The 20,366-nt window shown below is 44.1% G+C and overlaps 1 protein-coding gene across 1 annotated transcript in view; it reads right to left on the bottom strand.

The window, feature by feature from the left end:
• Window positions 1–20,366, bottom strand: part of TG (thyroglobulin) — a 673,226-nt gene that overhangs the window by 589,253 nt on the left and 63,607 nt on the right. Inside the window, exon 6 of the mRNA XM_069220782.1 lies at window positions 1,705–1,811. Coding sequence (XP_069076883.1) covers window positions 1,705–1,811 — 107 coding nt within the window. The remainder of the gene's footprint in view (window positions 1–1,704; window positions 1,812–20,366) is intronic.

Raw genomic sequence — 20,366 nt, 5'->3', positions numbered from 1 at the left:
TGAAGTATAATATTCAGAGTTGGTACTGCCAAAGGGAGGGTATCTTGAGAGCATTGCTTTCAAGGAACCTGGCCAAAATGGGAGAAGTAATAGTAAATAGGTTCAACAGATCCCTTCTCCATATGTTCTGACTTAGAATGTACTCACAATTACTGCAGCAATCATGCCCTGGCTGGAGAATGGTGGTCCATGGCGATGCAAGCCCCACCTTGATGACATGTCTGCTCTGTCTTGAGACCCTGCAGTCAAACCTGATGGAAAGAGCATCTGGAGATCCACAGATGCTTCTGTGCATTCCCCAAGTAGGGGGAAATTAATTCCTCGGAGCAAAATCCAACTGAGCATGGGAATGATTTCTGCTTGATAATACTATATAAAAACTATAGCTACAGGCAGCACCTCGGTAAGCACAGAGCAGATCCTGGATTTGTTTATGGTGACAGGGAGTGAGGCCATAACTACTATGAAATTCTCCCTTGATCAAATAGATCCTACAGCTGTAAGAACTGACTGCCATATTAGAAAGTACTGCAAACCTATACAAAATCCTAACAAGTCAAATAAAGCCAGACACAGCCAGAAAGTATGCCGCCTCCATAGAAAGCAATGTGTTTGAAATACTTCGTTTAGCGCTGCAGCCGGATTCTTAAACACGCTGCCAGCGATTTCTTTTTCACCTGACCAACTCCTTGAGTGTCCCTCTCTCTCTCTCTCTATGCTCTGCCCAGACTGGCAAAGATTTTACATTGGGGTTGCATCACTTTTTTGACACAGCCCTATGCAAAATCCTTTTTGGTATTTACATTACCATGCAAATGTCAATTTGCATGGATTTGTAATACAAAGTTACACAATGCAGTTAAATGCACTGCCTTGGGTTATTTTGTGTCAGGTAGGCATTCCACGGGTGGTGCATGGGCATTCCTCTGCTTCATCCTATGGATTTTGATCCAAACCAATATTTACAAAGAGATGTAGACATGGCTTTGCTCCAAAATAGTTGGCCTGCCCGAGGCTGGCGCAACAAGGAGAAATATCTTTATTTCTCTTAGTTATTTCCTCTTTGCATTTGCTGCATTCTGCAGATCACATGCAAAAAGGAAATAGCTTCAAAGGATAGTTTTTGTGCAGGAAGGTAGACCTTTCTGCACATAACCCTTCCTAAATACAACATAGGCACTCTTACACTATGGTACAATTGTGCCTGCATTAGCACTGGGCAGCCACAAGTGTGCAAATGTATGGAGAGAGCAGAGCTGTGCCATTGTGTTTTTTGAAGATATGGAGCAGTTCTCCTCTCTCTAAGTGATGCAATGTAGAGCAGCAACATTGCTTTGTAAATAAACTCTATAATGTCCTACAAATTATTTCAGCCGCTCATACATCCATTTTGTTGTCAGGTTTAGGATTGAATTTAGCACGCCTAATAACTACTGACTTTCATTTTGTTGTCATGCTAACCATCTACTCCCAACCTTTCCAACACAGACATATTGAGACTTCTAAAAAAATTATGGGAATATTTTTAAATTTGTAGGAATGGGACTTTATACCTTTTTCTGTGGTAATGTTTTTTACTGGGGCTGTGCAAATAACACATTTTATCTACACCTGGTCCCCCCTAATCCCTGATCTGATGGTGGGCCTAGAGAAGAATGACTTTACATAGCGAGTCTATGTGTTTCGATTTGTTGCTCCACTTACCAGTGCCTTCCAGCTCACGTCCTAGGCTATCTACGCAATAGCAGTATCCCGAAACATCAGGAAACATTTTTCTGAAAGAGCTGAATGACTGGAATATGCCCGGAAACCTAGACGGAAGGAAACAAAAATACCATATCATGGTGAGTTGTGACCTGTGTTTGCACCATCTTCCTATTGTAATTCTTAACATATTATTGGTCCCATATGTACAGTAGCGGGTGTAGTCAATAACATCCAAAAACATTTATTTCAACTGAGAAGTCTTCTCCTTGTTGATATTTTAGTAACTTTTGATACCATTGACCATCAAGCTCTGCTAGTGACTCCCCTCTTATTTGGGCATCACCAACATATTCTCTACTGGACCATGGGACCGCTCTCGGAAAGACATTGATTTGTTCACTGGACCTGTGGCGTCCTGCGGGGCACCACACTTGCAAAGGTGCTGTACTGTCTATTTATAGAACCAGAGAGAACCTTGCTTTCTCAGCAAAACTTCTTGGTTGACGAGGATGAGGATAAAATACAAACATGAGGCCTAGTATCATTTACCCACAATTCTGAATGCCCGAAAGCCAGCCTAGCCACCATAAAAACATAAATGTCCACCTTCTTTGTATGGGAAACATAGCTAAAATAGAGTTTGTCGTCATCAACCCCAGATCTACTTACAGGTCTATGAACCTTCCCCCCACCTCTGTCTCTGGTTTCTTGTTTTTCACAGCTGGATACCCTCGTGAATGATAGTGCGCTTTTCAAATACACATAACATAGCACCTACAGGGGGTAGGACGCGCCACTGACATGGCATGATCAGACAACCTTAAAGAACACACCAAGACTAGCGAAGTCAGCAAAATCTTGCAAAGTCTGATACTAGCAAAGTGCACAGTGATACCAGTAATTTGCAAGGGCAGTAACTGAGTATGCACTGAAACTAGCAATGCACGAAAAGAGGCAGACAATGAACTGAAACTAACAGAGTACACCCTGATATTAGTAGAGTATGTGCTTATATTAGCAGAGCATGAGCTGACCAAAAAGACTCATGCTCATATTAAAAGAATATGTGGTATGCATTGAATTGTGAGATACTTACGGCACTGTTTTTTTAAAATTTTGCATTATTTTGACACTAGCAGAGGGGTTCCTTCCGCAACAAAACTATGCCCTTCAAGTTGTTTTTCCACTATGTGTGTTCGCTGTGCAATCTAGCACACATGCAATCTAGCACACATGCAAAGACGAATTAAAACATTTCTCCTTGTTATGCCTGCCTCAAAGAGGTGCAGTATTTTGGCAAAAATGTCTCTCTACAATTTTACCCATTGGTGGTTGCATGGGAACATTCATGCATCACCCATGGAATCATGCCAGGCAGTGCATTCCTTAGCCTTGCATTACTCTGGGTTACAATCCAATGCAAAAAATCCCATCACAACACTTTGCAGAGGGTTTGCGTTACCATATATATTTCTGGGCATTGGTGCTTTCAAAGTTTGGACAGAATGTCAAATTGTTACAGTTCTCTGTAACTTCCAGTGATATCATCGGCGGAAGGTCATGTCAGGTACTTTGTCATGGTTGTCACTTCCGCTATCCAAGGGCACTTTCTGCAGCCCTTGGATCAAGTAAAAAGTTTTCAGATTTCTAGAATATTATTTCCGAATGCAGGACAAAAGGCTGTTTTAAAAGATGTTTTCAACTATTGAGTGTTTTGGAAAGTATTTACGTAATTGCATCAATCAATCAATCAGTACTTGTAAAGCGCGGCTTATCACCCGTGGGGTCTCAAGGCGCTGTGGTGGTCATGCTGATCATTCGCAGATCCAGGTCTTGAGATCCTTCCTGAATTGCTTCAGTGATGCAGCCTGTCTGAGGTTGAGAGTGAGTGTATTCCATGTCTGGGCTGCAAGGTAGAAGGATCTTCGTCCAGTTGTGCTTTCCTTGATTCTGGGGATGGCAGCGAGATGGGAGGATCAGAGTTGCCTGGCAGGGGTGTTGAAGGTCAGGCAGTGGTTGAGGTAGTCTGGTCTGATGTTGTGAAGTGCCTTATAGGTGTGAGTCAGTAGCTTGAATGTGATGCGTTTGTCGACCGGAAGCCAGTGGAGGTCTCTGACGTGGGTAGAGATGTGGCTGTGGTAGGGGATGTCCAGAATGAGTCTGGCTGCTGTGTTCCGGATTCTATGTAGTCTTGCTTGTAGCTTCTTTGTGATGCCATTGTAGCGTGCGTTGCCATAGTCCAATTTGCTGCTGACCAGGGCATTTGTGACTGTGTTTCTAGTCTCAGTGTGGATCCACTTGAAGATCTTTCAAAGGAGCCAAAAGGTGTGGAAGCAGGCAGAAGAGACGACGTTGACTTGACGGGTCATGGAGAGCGTTGAGCCCAGGATAATGCCCAGGTTACGTGCATGGTGGGTGGGGGTGGTGACAATTCCTAAGAAGGCTGGCCACCAGGAAGCATCCCAGGCGGAGGGATTGGACCAGAGTACGAGGACCTCTGTCTTGTCCAAGTTGAGCCTGAGGCAACTGGTTTCCATCCAGGCGGCAACTGCTCTCATACCGTTGTGGAAATTTTTCTTGGCTGTTGATGGGTCGTCAGTCAGGGGGAGGATCAGGTGGGAGTCGTTGACATAGGAGACAATGTTTAGTCCATGCTGTCTGACGATTTTAGTGAGCGGGCCATGTAGATGTTGAAGAGGGTCGGGCTTAGTGAGGATCACTTCGGGTACTCTGTGCATGTTTCTTTGTGTGCCGATGTGTACAGTTGAAGTCTGACACTCTGGGTTCTTTCAGCCAGGAAGGATCGAATCCATTCCAGTGCTTTGCCGTGGATACCGGCATAATGGAGTCAGGTGCAGAGGGTGAAGTGGGAGACTGTGTCAAACACTGCAGAGAGGTCGAGGAGGATGAGGAGGGCCATGTCTCCATGGTCCAGTATGGTACGGATGTTATCAGTGGCTGCGAGGAGGGTTGTCTCGGTGCTGTCGTTGTTACTGAATCCTGATTGTGAGGGAGAATGTGGTTTGGTTCGAGAAACCCCATCACTTGCATGTTGATGGCCCTTTCTGTTACCTTGGCTGGGAAGGGGAGCAGGGAGATGGGTTTGTAGTTTTTCATCTACCTTGGGTCGGTAGAGGGTTTCTTCTGGAGCGGGTTGATTTCTGCATGTTTCGATGGAGCGGTTGATAGTCTGGCAGAGCTCTGGTGCGATGGTGGTGCTGGCCAGGGTGAAGATGTGATGTGGTAACGGGTCTGAGGGGACCCTGGAATGGATGGAGTTCATGAGTTTCCAGGTGTCTTCTCTGGAGAGAGGGGGCCAGAAGTTTGGGGACCAGAGGTTAAGGGTCTGTGGCGTGGGGTCTTTGGTGATGCTGATGAGCAGTGGGGGAGGGTATCGCTTCTTGAATCATTTGTATATGTCATGGATTTTCTGGTGAAAAAAGGTGGTGAGGTTGTTGCAAAGGTTTTGAGAGGGGGATGGCTGAGGTGTCTGATCTGGGGTTTGTGAATTCGTTGACTATGGTGTATAGCCCCGTGCTGTTGTGTGGGTTGGTGCTGATACGTTCTTGAATGGCAGCTTTCTTGGCGGCTCTGATGCACTGGTGGTGCGTGGTGACTGCATCTTTGTGGTCTGTGCGATCTGCGGTTACTTTGCTGTTCCTCCATTTTTGTTCCAGTCATCTGCAGTTGCATTCGGATTCTTGGAGTTCTGTCGTGAATCAGTTCGGTTTCCTTTGGTGCTGGTTTCCGGCAGGTTTGCTGAGAGGGGCTATGGTGTTGGCGCATTCTGTAATCCAGTGGTGCAGGTTGTGTGTGGAGTTGTTCACTGCATCTGGTGGGGGGGAGTGGGTGAGGGCATTAGTGAGCTGGGTTTCGGTGACTTTGCTCCAGTTTCTGCCTGGGGGTGGGGGAGTGGGGGCATGCGGTTGTCTTCGTAAATGTGAAGTGGAAACATTGGTGGTCGGTCCAATGGTGTTCGGAGGTGTGCGAGATGGTGATGTTGTTTCCAGCCGAGAAGACGGGGTTGAGGGTGTGGCCTGCTTAGTGGGTGGGGAGGTTGACAAGTTGCTTCAGACCAAGGGTGGCGAGGGTGTCCAGGAGAGATGAGGTGTTGGGGTTGTTGCGGTTTTCAAGGTGGAAGTTGAGGTCGCTGAGTAGGATGTCGTCGGTAGAGACAAGTGTGTGGGGGGCGATGAGGTCAATTAAGGTTTTGCTAAACTGGGGCTGTGGTCCAGGAGGGGCCTATAGACGAGTGTGCCATGAAGGGGGGTGTTCGGGTTGATCTGGATTTGGAAGTGTAGGTGTTCGGTGGTGGTTGGATGGTTCAGTGTCTCGATGGTGGTTGAGAGACAGAGGGTGCTCCTGTAGACTATTGAAACTCCTCCTCCTGGTCGATTGATTCTTTCTTTGTGGGCGAGTTTGTAGCCGTCAGGAATGACGGTGGCAATGTCCGGGGCTGAGGTGGGGGTGTTCTAAGTCTCGCTGAGGAAGGCAATTTCATGGGCGGTTGAGTCGAGGAGGTCCCAGACTTCTACTGCGTGTTTGGCGAGGGAGCGGGTGTTGAGGAATAAGCACTTGAGGTGTCCATCTGGTCTGCCGGCGGTGCTGTGTGGCATGCGGAGGCAGGGGAGGGAGCAGGAGTGGTATGAGAAAGCTCCATGTGTGTTCCTTGGATCAGAGCCATACTGTTCAACCTTGTGCCACCAATCAATATTCCAGAGGTCATGATCATTCTCAACCACCAGCGCATTGTCTTCGGAACCACAATACCTCAGAGCCACTGCATCGCAGCTGTTGCCTGGGGAGAATCGATCCATCTCCTCAACTACCTGGGGAAAATCTACTCATCTCTCTGCTGCAGATCAACACCAGGTCACAGTAGCAGCCCCACGCTCCATCGTGGTTGGACTGAACGCTTGACTTTTTCCCAGTCTAATGCATCCAGATATCCCGTTCAAGCGCTTATTGCTTCTAAGCACTATTTTACCTTTATTCTTTAAAAATTAAGTTAAGTCTGTCTGGTCTGTGCCAAGCTACCAGGGGGTGAGCACAAGTTAATTTCTAACAGCTACTTTGTGGCTAGTCAAAACTGCTATTGGACAAATGCTTTCTCTAGCAGGAACATTAATCACAAGAGTTATCTTGATATTTTTATTGCTGTTAGAAAGCTGGACACACAAGGAACTCTTCAGCAGGTGTTTTTAAATTGTAAGGTATTGCTAAGCACAGTGCTGTGGCCTGAGGTCAGCGCCCCTCTTCCCAGGTTAACCCCCAGTGTGGCCTCACCAGTCGCACTGCCCTAGAGCCGGCCCTGTTTTGTCCCAGTCTGACCATGTTGCAACCAAGTTTGTGAAATGTACATGAAGGGAATGTACCAAACTGATGGGATAGTAGGCCCTTAATTCCCATCTTAAACTACATATTTATTTAAGACACAGTGCTACTGTACACTGAGAGACTAAGGCGCAATCTGAGTTTTTGCCACATGTGGCAAAATAAATAAAGAAAGGAAGATTAACACTATCATTTAGATGGGTAGAGGGAACAGTGCAGATTAAACCCAAAGGAAAGAGGGGGTACCATTAAGCTTGTTACCTACCCCTCGGCCAGGTGCATTGCACCTAATCCCCTGTCATTGCTCTTCTTTCTTATTAATATGTATATTTTCAAACATGAAATAAAACTCTAAGTCGAGGGGTTTAGCCATGCAAGGCTGCATATCTCTATTTCTTTTCTATACAATTTTTTGGTTGTGATGTGATAACATAAATAGATTTATTTGTGTGTGTATATTGCTAAATCTGCACATATTGTTTTTTTAAATGACTTAGAGCTGCATGTTTAATGTAATTTCATATTTTTCATATGAGGTGTGTGGTGTGTCAGTTTAAAGAACTGGTTTTATTGGAAGAATATGTAATCTATTTAGTGACTGTTTATTTTTTATTTGAAACTATATAACTCTGTCTATGGAGTGGACTGCCACCTGCGAGTCCTAATTATATTTTTGTAGCCTTGTATGTGCATCATTGTTATCTATAAGCCATTATTAATTTATTCATTTAAAGAGGCTGCCCAGTGTTTGCTTTGTTTATTACAGACAGCTGGATAAATAAACAAAAAGATCACAGCTCAGTGAAGGGCAAGCACGTTTTAAGTGGAAGCACACAACTTCTGCCCAATCAAAACATGTTCTCCTGGCTACCAACATGTGAGCGTAGCCATGGTCCATGTCTAGTGATACTCACATAATTGTCTGGCGACAGCTGCAGTCTCAAGCCAAACCCTGAAGAGGATTCCAGGTGTTAGCTTTGAACTATTTGTGGTCTAGCTCAAATTTACAAAATGAGAATGAACAATCAAAGACTAAGTAGCTTGAATACAATCTCTTAACCAAGCGTGATCCTCTCAGTAAGACAAAGAAAGGAAACTGAATCTTATATTGATGTGCTGCTAGTTTTAAGGTGAAATGTTTTATTAAAAGAGTTGCTTCACCCCCCACCTGACCTCTGCACGCCACTGTGGTTGAAACTCGAGAATCATACGCAGTGCTTTAAATGGGCCGGTACTCACAGGTACTGAGTACCGGCACTTCTTATTTTTTTCACTCTGAGTACCGGCACTTCTTTGCTGCCAAGGAGAGTACCGGTACTCATGAACGGTAGGCTCATTAGCTGCTAGTGCTGGTGAGCACTAGGCTGTCAGAGTTGAACCTGCCTCTGACAGCTAAGGTTCTTCTGTAGCCCTAAACTGACCCCCGCTGAGTTATTCAGCAGGCATTAAGTGCCTAATGTCGGGGTATTCACCATCACGCTGTGTTTGACAGAACAGGTCCATTCCGGCCCTGTGCTATCAATCACATTTACACTATCGTATGCATTTGTGCAAACAGGAATACAGGCAGCCCAGCTGAAAGTGACAACTAAGAAAGCCATGGGAGGAAAGAAGTTTACAATGGCATTAATCCCACCTGAGTCTTTTGAACGAGGGTCTGCTTATGTGTGTGTGTTTGCCTGCTTGTATGTGCGTGTTTTTGTGTGAGAAAAGCGAAAGAAAGAGGGAGATAATCGGAAGACTTTAAGGAGGACTGTGTGGAGCGCTTTGTGTGTGCATGTCTGCTTGTTTCTTTCTGTGTGTGTGCACGTTCAATTATATATAGTATTGTGCAAAACAACAGCAAATAACAGTATGGTATTAAGAAGCTGCAAATATTACAAAACAAAAGAAATGTTAAAATATCATTTTGTTTAGCTTTCGTTTTGTGTAACGAGTTAACTTGTTTTGTTTATTTAAATACATTTCTCATGGGCCTTTGGGATGTGCTGCAACTGGTATATAAGTCATAAAGTACCCTCATGTCTTGCTCTAAGCCCCGCCCCTAGCCCCACCCACCACACTACTAGTTCATGATAATGAGTACCTGCACTTATTTTTTCCCATTTAAAGCACTGATCATACGTTAACTGAACATTATATTATATAACAATATTTTGCAGACATATGTGTAACTTCCTAATGCAAAAGGGGATTTAGAATTCCAATCCCCAATCCTGGTTCTGTGAAATTTACATTTCTGATATAAAAAAACCAACACTTATTACTTCAGAAATCTGCCACTATTGGTAGTCTTTCCCTGTTGTAACTTCGCAGTTTCACACCTGTGGTCAGGAGTGGGAACATGGTGCTTCCCGGGGCAGCAATGAGGATGGTCATTTCAAATATGATGCACACACAGAAAGTCCTAAATTTGTGGCTGTTCACAACACAGCCATTCCTTTATCGCACCCAATTTACATACGCGGCCTTAGTGCTAAGAATCCTGGGTATGTGTGGAGCTTTTCAGAAGCTATAAAGGAAATCTTTACTCCACTCTGAAAAATATTTTCAATGCGGGGTGAATGAAGTTTCAACGTGGAAATTGGCATTTTCGACAGAGATAATGAGAATTATCTTCACTGTATAGTGGGCAGTCTGCAGACATGTCTACAAGAGGTGGGGAACACATCTATTTCGAGGCGTACTCGTGGCGCTATGTTTTTTCCACTTCTTCAAGATATACGGAAATCGTTATTTACGTATAACTCCTTTTTCTCAGTAACATAAATGATTAAAGTGCCCTACTGAATAAAGGCTTTTACAAGAAGCATATTCTCTAATTAAAACAAGCACATTCAACCAGACACTACAGGCCAGATCTCCCAGGCCCTTTCAATCTACCCATGCTCTCACCCCTCCTTTTTCGAGATCTCTTGTGCAAGGATGTATTCCACCATTGGAGAAGAGACATGGTTCTTCCGGTCCTGGCAGTATGGCCACATTTTCACCTTGAAAGACACATATGGCGCCCCCTGCAGTTGGCATCTTACGTGCTCATGTACTATTGTCTTACCCTAGAATCTGGCTAAAAAAAGTACTGATTATTGTTTTTTTTTTACTGAAAATGAACTCTTAAAGAAAGGTCTGGCAGTTAACCGGAAGTGAATAGCTGCCATTATGCCAGGGCGCGTCTTCTGTAATGAAGGGTTTGTGGGCAGGGAGAGTTGGGCAGGCCTTGTGACCCGGCTGAGATTCTACGTAAATGCCAAGAAGCACTTGCGCTTCCCCTGCCCAGTCCTCATCAGTGGTTATTCTTTGCTTAAAGCACCATAGTTCTTTCCCACCACTTCTAAGTTAATTGAAACCCACGATGTTTACATTGTGTACCATCCCTTTCCTGCAACGTCACACCCACGGATTTAGCGCTTACCACAAAACCACATAAGCTGTGGAAGCTGGAAGTCTGACATGTCTGACCACGATTCTCTTAGACCATAACATTCGACTAGATTAGAATGAAAGCACAAAGTTTCTGCTTGAATAGGAAGATGTTGGATTTTCTTCACTATTTGGGGGCTTATAAACAGAGCAGTTTTTTACAGTCATTTCTACTAAATTTCAGTCTTCACATAGCCAGCTGGATCTGTCAACTACGAGGACAGTAACCAGAATCACTAGTTTTAAACTATCTCTCTGCAACGAGGGAGCTTCTCAGCCAGTCCTGGCCTTTCAGCAATCAGCACTAAGCATTCTGGGACTTGTAGTTTCTTTTTTTCTATCCTAGGCATGAGCCTATCACTCGCCTCAATTGTATTTGTGCCTGCTCTCCTAGCAGCTTCTATTAGGAAATGCTAGCAGGCAATGACTACTTCTGTGTTTATGGCAGCTATTACAGCTATGTCCTAAAAGGTGATACATGTAGATGAATGATTTATGGCCAATAACATGCAAGAAATGGTTTCTGTTTGAATTATTCGCCAGTTTAGCCGCAGTCTGCGAGTTGGGAGCAAAAACACCAGGGGCCATATTACAGTAAGTGCCCTGGAAGTTCATTTTATATCTACCAGCTCACTCTGGTCTTCTAACAGGGACAGCAGGTGCCTGTGTGGCCCCTTCTATAATACAGATAATTCAGAAGCACATTTTGCGCCAGTGCGATCACAAGTGGGCATTTCCTCATTTGGAGAAGTCACGGCCCCATCCAACTGAGGAAACATTTTATCCCTCTGCCAGTGCCATATTTCAGAGGTGGTTGCAAAGTCGAATGGATTGTCAGGAAGCGCATTGACTGTGCACCACACAGAGGAGAGGATGTGGTATTAAGGTCAAAGCTGCCGACTTTGGAACTGGGGAACCTTGTTTGAGTTTTGGTTTCAGCTCAATATCCTATGACTGTGGCCAAATCACTTAACCTTCCTGTGCCTACGAAAATAAAAATGAATTCGACCCTGTGTAGTCTAACTAGTGCTCATGTACAGTGCTCGAATGCCTATGGGCTGACTTTATGCAATATAAAAGTGAAAAAAATAAAAGATGAGTAGTACAGTCAGTGAACCCACTAAGGGAGCCCCTTTAAAGTTGGAAAGAGTGCCCCAGAGGCACCCCACTTACCCCCATCACTCGTCCTATTGCAGGCGGTACAGTAACACACTGCACCCACCTGGGGAGGAGATCTTTGTACTCCTTACACTGTAGTCTGGGGTGACGCCTGCACAGTGAAAGGTGGATCGATGGCTTTAAATTGCGGGTAAGTCGTTCACTGATGCAGTGCTCCCACTGCAGGCCCGAGTTCAGGCATGCAATGCTAAGAGCATGTTTATTGGAATATGGTGCCCTGTCCCAGTACAGCCAGTTTAAGATGAACTGAGGCCCAGAATAGGGCAGTGCACCCTACCTGTAATGCGGGTCCAGTAGCACATTGCACTATTGCCATTCACTCCAGGAAATTTTTGCGCCTGATTTTACTGTACCAATCTGAATTAGTTTAATTTTGCTGGCTGAGCAAAAGAGGACTGATTGTATGTTACCCACATGATTTCAGGCTAGCGGATAGCTACAATGTACTAATCTTGTTCATGCATTTGTATGCACTGGTATACTTATGTTAGTGTTTCTAGTTCTACATGCTCTTGAAGTAATGCTGGGAACATTTAATACATTCCTCAGAATATTTGGTTGTATTATCATGCTGGAAATTTAAATTTGGTAGCTTGACAACGGCAATTGAAGTATCACCCTCAGATGTTTCACTATTCAACTTAGATTCAGAATACCAATTCTTTCTTGGAGAGAGGAATAATGGAAACCCACAATACAATGCCATGAAATAGCCATGGAAGGGGGTGCTAGTGAGCACCGTAGAGAACTGGCACCTGATCTCTAGAGTCTGAAGACTCATCGCAGTGACTTCCTTTCTCATCAAGTGAATCTAAGTGTGGTTCAATTTATTAATTGTTTTCGTATTTGGAAGGGAATGCGCTTCCTATTCCTACTCGCAACAAGGAAGGAAGTCATTATCAATTCAATATTGAAAGGAAGACAATGAATCCCTGCACAGGCTCATGTCATGCACACTATAAATTGCCAGCATCTACTACTATCTGTTGATAACATCTGAGCAGAATTCACTCTCGAGTTGCTAACCTATGGAAGTCACATATACCTCAGGTTGTCCCCCATCCTGGTTAATTATCCCCCAATGCTTCAGAACATGTCTGTTGAATTAGTGTGTGGGCTCACCAAGTTCAGCCATGTTTCCGTACCCCCTTACAAAGTCCACTGGCTATCAGTGAAGCAACATATTCAGTTTCTTGGTTCACAAAGTCTTTTACTAGATGGACCCTCTGTTCATCCACAATGGAGTGGCCCATGTGATCTTGCTTTGAGCATGCCCTGCAGTGAGTGGACAACATTCCATTCTAATGCCTTTAACTTTAGGTATGCCCACTCAGTGATCTGTTGCGGTCTCGCTGACCATCTTCAGATCCTAAAAGATCTAAACGCCTATTGTTTTGTTAGGTGTTCATTGTTATACATTTTATTCTCCTGTGCACCTTGGGTGTTTCCTAGATTGAGCTTTGTGCTCTATAAGTTAATCATTATTCTGTGAGCAGAGACATTTTAATTACAGCAGATCTACCCGAAGCATACAACTGGTGAGAATAATATATTCATGCATCACCGTATCCAAAAGAGTCAGCAGCAAGACGACAGGAATGGCTTATGAAAGTTACTTGATACATGGAGCTGCAACTCTGCTACACTGAGGAGTGTCTTTCTTGCTCCAGTGAACAACACACCTCATCAGTACCCCCTAGCATCTCTGGAATACTGAAACATTATGAAATGGCATGACCTATTAATCAGCTTCCCATGTAAATTAAGAAGGTGCTTTGATATACTGAGTAGTGTCCCTGGCACTTACATAACCTCCTCTGGCTGGGTGACTGTAAACCCTCATCCTGGTATAATGAACATCTCTATGCCAACCGTCTAAAGCTGAACATTGGCAAGACCGAAATCATGTTATTTGGGAAAAGCACATCTCTGTGGGACTCCACCTGGTGGCCAACAGAGCTAGGATCAACACCAGTCCTCACAAATCCATGCAAAGAACGTCTGGATCATCACTGACAGCAAACTTGACATGACTGCCCAAATCAATCCCATCACCACCTCATGCTACCGTGCTCCTAAGATATTGTGGAAGATTTTCAAGTGACTTCCAATCAGCACACAGAAAACTGTCATGCATGCCCTGTCCACAAGCAAGCTGGACTTCAGGAACATGCTCTATGCCAGGATCAATACAAAATTCCCCAGAAGGCTGCAGACAATTCAGAACTCAACAGTAAGAATCACTTTCAACTTTCGATGCCACAGTCACATCACACCACACCTGAAGGAGCTCCACTGGCTCCCAATCCACAAACGAGGATACTCTTCACTGACACTTTCAAAGCACTACATAACAGTGGCCCAACATACCGTAACAATTGCATCTGCTTTCACAGACCTTCCAGACAACCCCACTCGTCCGGACTCCTACTTGGGCATATCCCACTCATGCAGAAAACCAGATCCAGCGGTCAAGCCTCCTCCTACATCACACCTAAAGTGTGAAACAACATGCCGCCACACATAAGAGCCTCCTCCTCACTTCTTCAATTCTGCAAAAAGCTGCAGACCTGGCTCTTTGATTAGTCCCAGCAGGCCCCTGGCATGGCTAGACTCACACCTGCTCAGCGCCAGGATACCCTCCCATGTGATAGTGAGCTCTTCAAATCTGTGTAACATAACATTTAATGAACACTGTCCTGGGACATTAAGCAAACCCTGATGTTACTGGCAGCTGTGTGACCAGAGCAGCACCTTTGGTTTCATTGGCCCCGCACTGAAACACGTAGGCAGAGCCCACCTATGTGCTCTGCAGCACCGAGTCCACAAAGTCAGCAATTTCAATACCATTTTAGTTCCTGAAATGTGATTACTGTTCATGTTATTTGCTTTCCAAAGCAAAATTATAGCATCTTCAGCGACTTAGGGGCACTTTGTTATACATGACTAAAGAGTACATATATCTGTCCATGTAGGGGTGATAGTTTCTTGAGTGGAGCATGAGGTGGCGAGGGCTTTCTGGTCATCGTGGAGTATTTAACCATGTTCTATGATTTTGCCTTTGTGCTTTTTCCAGAATCTCCTGGGTTTGAGTAAATGACAACTCTAAATGCTAAAAGCCGAAGCACCGGTAATTACATAGCAGGCCGTAGAGCACAATGCAGCCTTATTATTTTGATTACAAAAATACTCAAAGCGCCACTATGAAGTTTTCCAGTATCAAATACCCTAACTGCTTGTTTCCTGACATATTCAAAAGGCACTTGGACATTAACCTGGAAATGTTAGAAGCTAAAGCGCCTGAACTCTGGTACGCACTTGAGAATAATATTAAACCGCAGAGTTAATTAGGTCTGGTTGTTTTTCACGCTTCAATAGTCAGCTAGTACTGTTTCAACGTTTGATTATTTCAAACAAGCCCCTTCTGCTTTTCGTGTACTATCCTCGCCTGCTATTCCCATAAATAGAGATCCACCCACTTTTGGGATTCCTCAGATATGGATTCCACAATGAATCCCTCTTCCAGCGGAAACCTCTCCAACCACAGGGCACAACCCACTGCAGGACAGAAGTTACCGCCTGGCAAACTGTGTGGCTCAACTCTTCTGCACCTGGATATTACACCCTGACTGAAGGAGTAAATATTATTTCTTCTATTGTACCGGCTCGGATGCTACGTCTGCTTCAAGGGCCTTTGGTGTGCCGCAATTGGTTCCCTTTGTTAGACTGCAAATTTGAACACAGAATTCAAATGAGAATGGAAATGTGTCCAAGGCATCAAGAGGAGACTGGTAATAATGTTAGCTTAAAAACAGATCAAGAGGCACATCTAGAAGGAGGTTGAGAGGTGCTACCAAGTTAGTACAGTGGGGTCCAGTGTTGTCTCGCTGTCCAGACATACCCACGCACTAAGGAAACTAAAAAAGTCGACACTGATGGAAGGTTAATGTGTATAACATGAATGCAAAAAAACAAAAAATCCAGGAGAAAAAAGAGCAATGCAAACAAAAGGGAAACCGAAGAAGCCAAAGGAAACGCCCACAGAACAGCAACAATAAAACCAGTATCTGCATATGGTATGTTACTGAGGAATAAAAATCTGACACATCATCAAGTGCCCTGGAGAAAGGCTCTTGAAATACGAGTTAGACACAATTCGATTATCCATGAAGAAAAGCTGCAATGCCGACAAAATATGCGCTTTGTATGGATGGCAGAGAAGAATAAGGATATCATGCAAAACATACTCTACATGCAGACTCAAATCAGAGCTACCTCTTTTTCAAACAAGCAATGGCAATGCTAATATGTCTGGCTTAAGAATTAAGTGCCTTTTTCATCAGTGATGGATTTTGGCACTCAATATGTCTTCATATATGTACTGTACCTCTGATTTTTGCGCTCATGCATACATTCACTGACTAATTCATGCTTTCACCTTCTGACACAACTGCAAAAAACACACACAATACAGCTCAACAACATTTGCATGATAAGTTAAAAAAATTAAAACATGCTCCCATCTAAATATTGCAGGTATATGCATGTACTAATAAAATTAAACATAGCAGCAGCTGTCCCTCTTGCAGACGTATTGTAAATAGTCTATTGTTGTTTTAAAGTTGTAGCATGGCTGCCACGTTTAGTACCAATGTGTTGGCCATCTTGGAATGGTAAACCAATATCACAGTATGGACAATAGCATTCCATAATGGTCTCCTGGCTTAGAGGACATGGCCACCTGGGAAGTGGCGTTGTGCAGAAGAAATGAGCAGCAAGCAAGTGACCAACTAGCACTGCATGCAGAGCTGTAGTATTGTCTTAAAAATATTAAAATAAAAAGAGAAAAAAAGGAAATGGAAGGGGAACTATAAAAGGGGGTCATTGAAAACTAAAGGACAGGTCAACCAAGCCTGTTACTGAAGCACAATCATTTTCAGGTGGATGTACACATGTGATCAGTAAGTTCCATCATTCATAGGGCAACAGAGCCAATGACTGATATGGACTGAACCATCACCCCAAGCAGTATATTACCTGAAAAAGCACCACCATTTAAAACCAAAAAACAGGGCCATAAGTATCACTTCTACAGCTATAGATCTTAGATGTCATCAGTGATGTAATACACATGGTCATACGTAGTAGATCTTGGTTGTGAAAGTTATACTTAAGTCAGTTACATCTAAATGGCAAATGTCCCTGGCCTTTTGGTTTTAGATGGTAGTGATTTTTTGTGAATTGTTAAGTTTTTTTAACATAAGTTAAAATCGTATTACTTTCCTTATGTATGCGCTCTTGGAGGAGGCAGACGTTGCCTAGAAGTGGGGGCTGCAAAAAGTAGAGGTAGGATGAATGGAAGCGGCTCACTGTGAACCACAGGAAGTACTGGCATCAATGGGCTGTGGGGTGCGGCCTTGAAAACTTGGAACCTGAGTATCCCCTAAGCGTACTCAGAAGCTGAAGCACACAACTACGGGGCTTCTACAGAAACTATAGAAACCATAAAAACATCTCACACGCGTTGTGTGTCTGAAGTAACATACCTTTACCATTCTAAGAAACAGCACTGGCACAAGTATGATTTACTGATCAATATTGGATGTTTCATTGAGTTCTGAGTTTCTACCCAACACCACTTTCCGAGTAAGCCTTGAACTGTTCACTCTCAGTACTTTGAAGGTAAAGTTCCAAAGGGGTGTGCTTAGTGCTATGTGCTGGCCTTAATAGTAGGGTAAAGTCCTAGGACATCAGTGTAAAAGGTGCTGATTATTGGAATCTTGCCCAGTAACCCGTGTCTGCCCTAAAACTCTCGAAGAGGTTCCTACACACTGTTACTGTCCCATACAATCTTGAAAACCAAGTGCATCTTCTACAAAGCCATCCCTACCAGGGCCCCAGCCTTTCTGGCTGACACTTTCACCACCTCTAGGGGCTCTCAGTAAATCCTCAGCCAGGACACCATCAGAGGGAAGATGTTGAAATACAAAAGAAAAAAGGCAACAGACCGTCTCCATTTATATATGAAGGATCAGGAACTACACACCACTTTAAAGAACTCTACCTGAAAATAAAGTAACAGGCCACTTCCACTCTCAGAGCCCAGCAACCCCTCTAGTGACTCTGAGATAGCATCTTTGCCTCCGACTCCGTACAGCACTCGTATGCCTTGTGAAATGATTTTGCGCTACATAAGTGACACATTCATACACACATTAGGAAAAAGCCATCCGGTCCTGATAGGACTGTTACGTAGATCTACACAAATAATACAGAGAGAGGGATATTGTTAGAGCAGTGGTGGACTCCAATACTGACAGAGCAGAGTCTGCTGCAGGCCAGTACTGAGTTGCATTGGTTGAGCTCTAAGTGAGTCTCATAACTGGAAAGGCAGACTGTGCTGTAAATCAGGGTGGGGGTGCACAGAAAGAACTATAAGTGAGCCTCAGTGACAGAATAAGAAAGATTGAAGTAGAAAGGGGTTGATCTCCATCAGCATACCCATATGTGGGCTATACGTCTGATGGAGCAGGATTGCTGCAGGACAGGACTGATACTGACAGGGTCATGTGTGGGGATCAGTACTGGAACAGCAGGGGTCGTGCATGTGGGAATGGCAGTACACTGTCAAAGAGGTGTGTGAGGCACATACTTGGACCTGCAACTGCTGGGACGACTTTCTGCAATAAGACCCTACTGAAGGAAGCTGGCTGCAGGGAAGATTTACCAGCCCTGCAGCCAGAAGGGAAGTGATGACCACAAAAACACTGTATGAAGAAACCAGTTTTGAGGAAGAGTCCATAAGTTAGATTCTATTTAAACTGCCTTTTCACTGTCACAATTTCAGTCAGTATCAACATCTGGATTGAGCTGGGGAGTGGTTCAAAATGATAAAAAGATGTAAGTGACCATTACTTTTTAAGACATTTAATTGTCATATCTCCGTCTTAATAGGTTAATTCACCTAACATCGCATTTTATAAATAATCATGATTATTTCAAATATACACAAGAGAGTCTTTTATTTAATACATTTTTATACAATGGTTGCAGAGTTGACAATATTCCTGCTGTGACCTTATTTGATCAGTGTAGATTTACAGAGCTTAGAGGCTACAAATCACTGGCCAGAAAAAGACAAGTACATGGTCTATAATCTTTGGCAAAAAAAAGCAATTTCATAATATCTATTATATGGACGTAAAAACACAACATCATCACTTCGATCATCCTTGGCAGAAAAACACAAACTCATCATCTTTATTTTCTGCAGTGCATCTCTTTAACAAAAAATAATTGATTGTTGTGAAAACAGGGCTGTTGTAATTAAGGATGGGTCCTTTGTAGGTTATAAGATGTAGGTTTATTCAGCTTAGTTACATGTTGCAAGTAATGCCCCACCAGGAGCAGCATCCTTGCTGCTCAGCCCACTTTCACCAACTGACCATTCACACCAACCAAACACTCATTAACATTGCATGACCTCACACACACACTGGCTGAGCAGCTGGGAACTAAGGATAGAATGCATAGCAACAATGCAAGCCACAACACATCTCCCCTTAGAGAAAACAAATGATGGAAATAACATTGTACTTTAACATAAGGACCAATATATAGTAGTACAAATATAAAACTGAACAAACCTATAAATGAAAAGTATTAGAAATGGAAATAAATGATAAACAGACCTAAAATATCAGATACAGTAATAATCACATAATGCAATTCAATTATGCTCACCCCCTTCTGTACACACTATAACAAGGAAGTGTAACACTCTCATCAACACAACACCACATTCACCCCCTTCTGCAACACACTATAACAAGGGGTGCAACTACTTATTAACATAACACACCACACTTCAACCCAACATTAGGGTACACAACCCTGCAACGCAACATTAGAGAACTGTAGGAAGCTGGCCTGGTGTGTGGTGGGCATCTGAGGTACTTGCACCTTATACCAGGTCCTGGTATCCACCACCCATGATGCAGGATCCATGCAGCTCAGGATGAGAGGTTGGTGCAGAGGTGCCTGCAGATGCAGGGGGGGGACTCCTTCACTCCAAGGCATATTCCTAATTCCTTCTCTTGCAGACTCAGAGGATGCACAGCCAGGGAAATGTTGCAGAAGCTGGAATGCTGCAGATTGTCAGTTCCTGGAAGGTCCAGTCACGGTTCCAGTGGCTAGCAGTCAAAGTAAGGTTGCAGAAGAGCCCTGCTGGAATTTTGCAAGCTGAATCTGAGGACCCATCCAAGAGAGAGTCCCTAAATAGCCCTGAAAGAGGGATTGCTCACCTGCCAGTTGACCATCTATCAGGAGGGGGCTCTGACATCAACTGCCTGACCTGGCCACTCAGATGCTCCCACACGCCTCTGCCAGCCTTGGATTCAAGATGGCAGAACCGAGGGACCCTCTGGAGAACCTCTGGGCACCACCCCTGAAGTGGTGATAGACAGGGGAGTGGTCACTCCCCTTTCCATTGCGCAGATGGTGCCAGAGCAGGGACTGGAGGTCCCTGAACTAGTGTAGACTGGTTTATGCATGGAGGGCATCAAATGTGCCCTTCAAGGCATACCAGTGGCTTGGGAGGCTAACCCTCCCAAGCCATGTAACACCTATTTCCAAAGGGAGAGGGTGTTACCCCCCTCTTCCAGACGAAATCCTTTGTAAGGCCTTCCTGTGCTTGAGCTGTCCAAGCAGCAGGAGAGCAGAAACCT

Source organism: Pleurodeles waltl, chromosome 2_2 (genome assembly GCF_031143425.1).
Source record: "Pleurodeles waltl isolate 20211129_DDA chromosome 2_2, aPleWal1.hap1.20221129, whole genome shotgun sequence".
Lineage (NCBI taxonomy): Eukaryota > Metazoa > Chordata > Amphibia > Caudata > Salamandridae > Pleurodeles > Pleurodeles waltl.
Note: the sequence above shows the minus strand (reverse complement) of the source record. Positions and strands in the feature narration are given on the sequence as shown.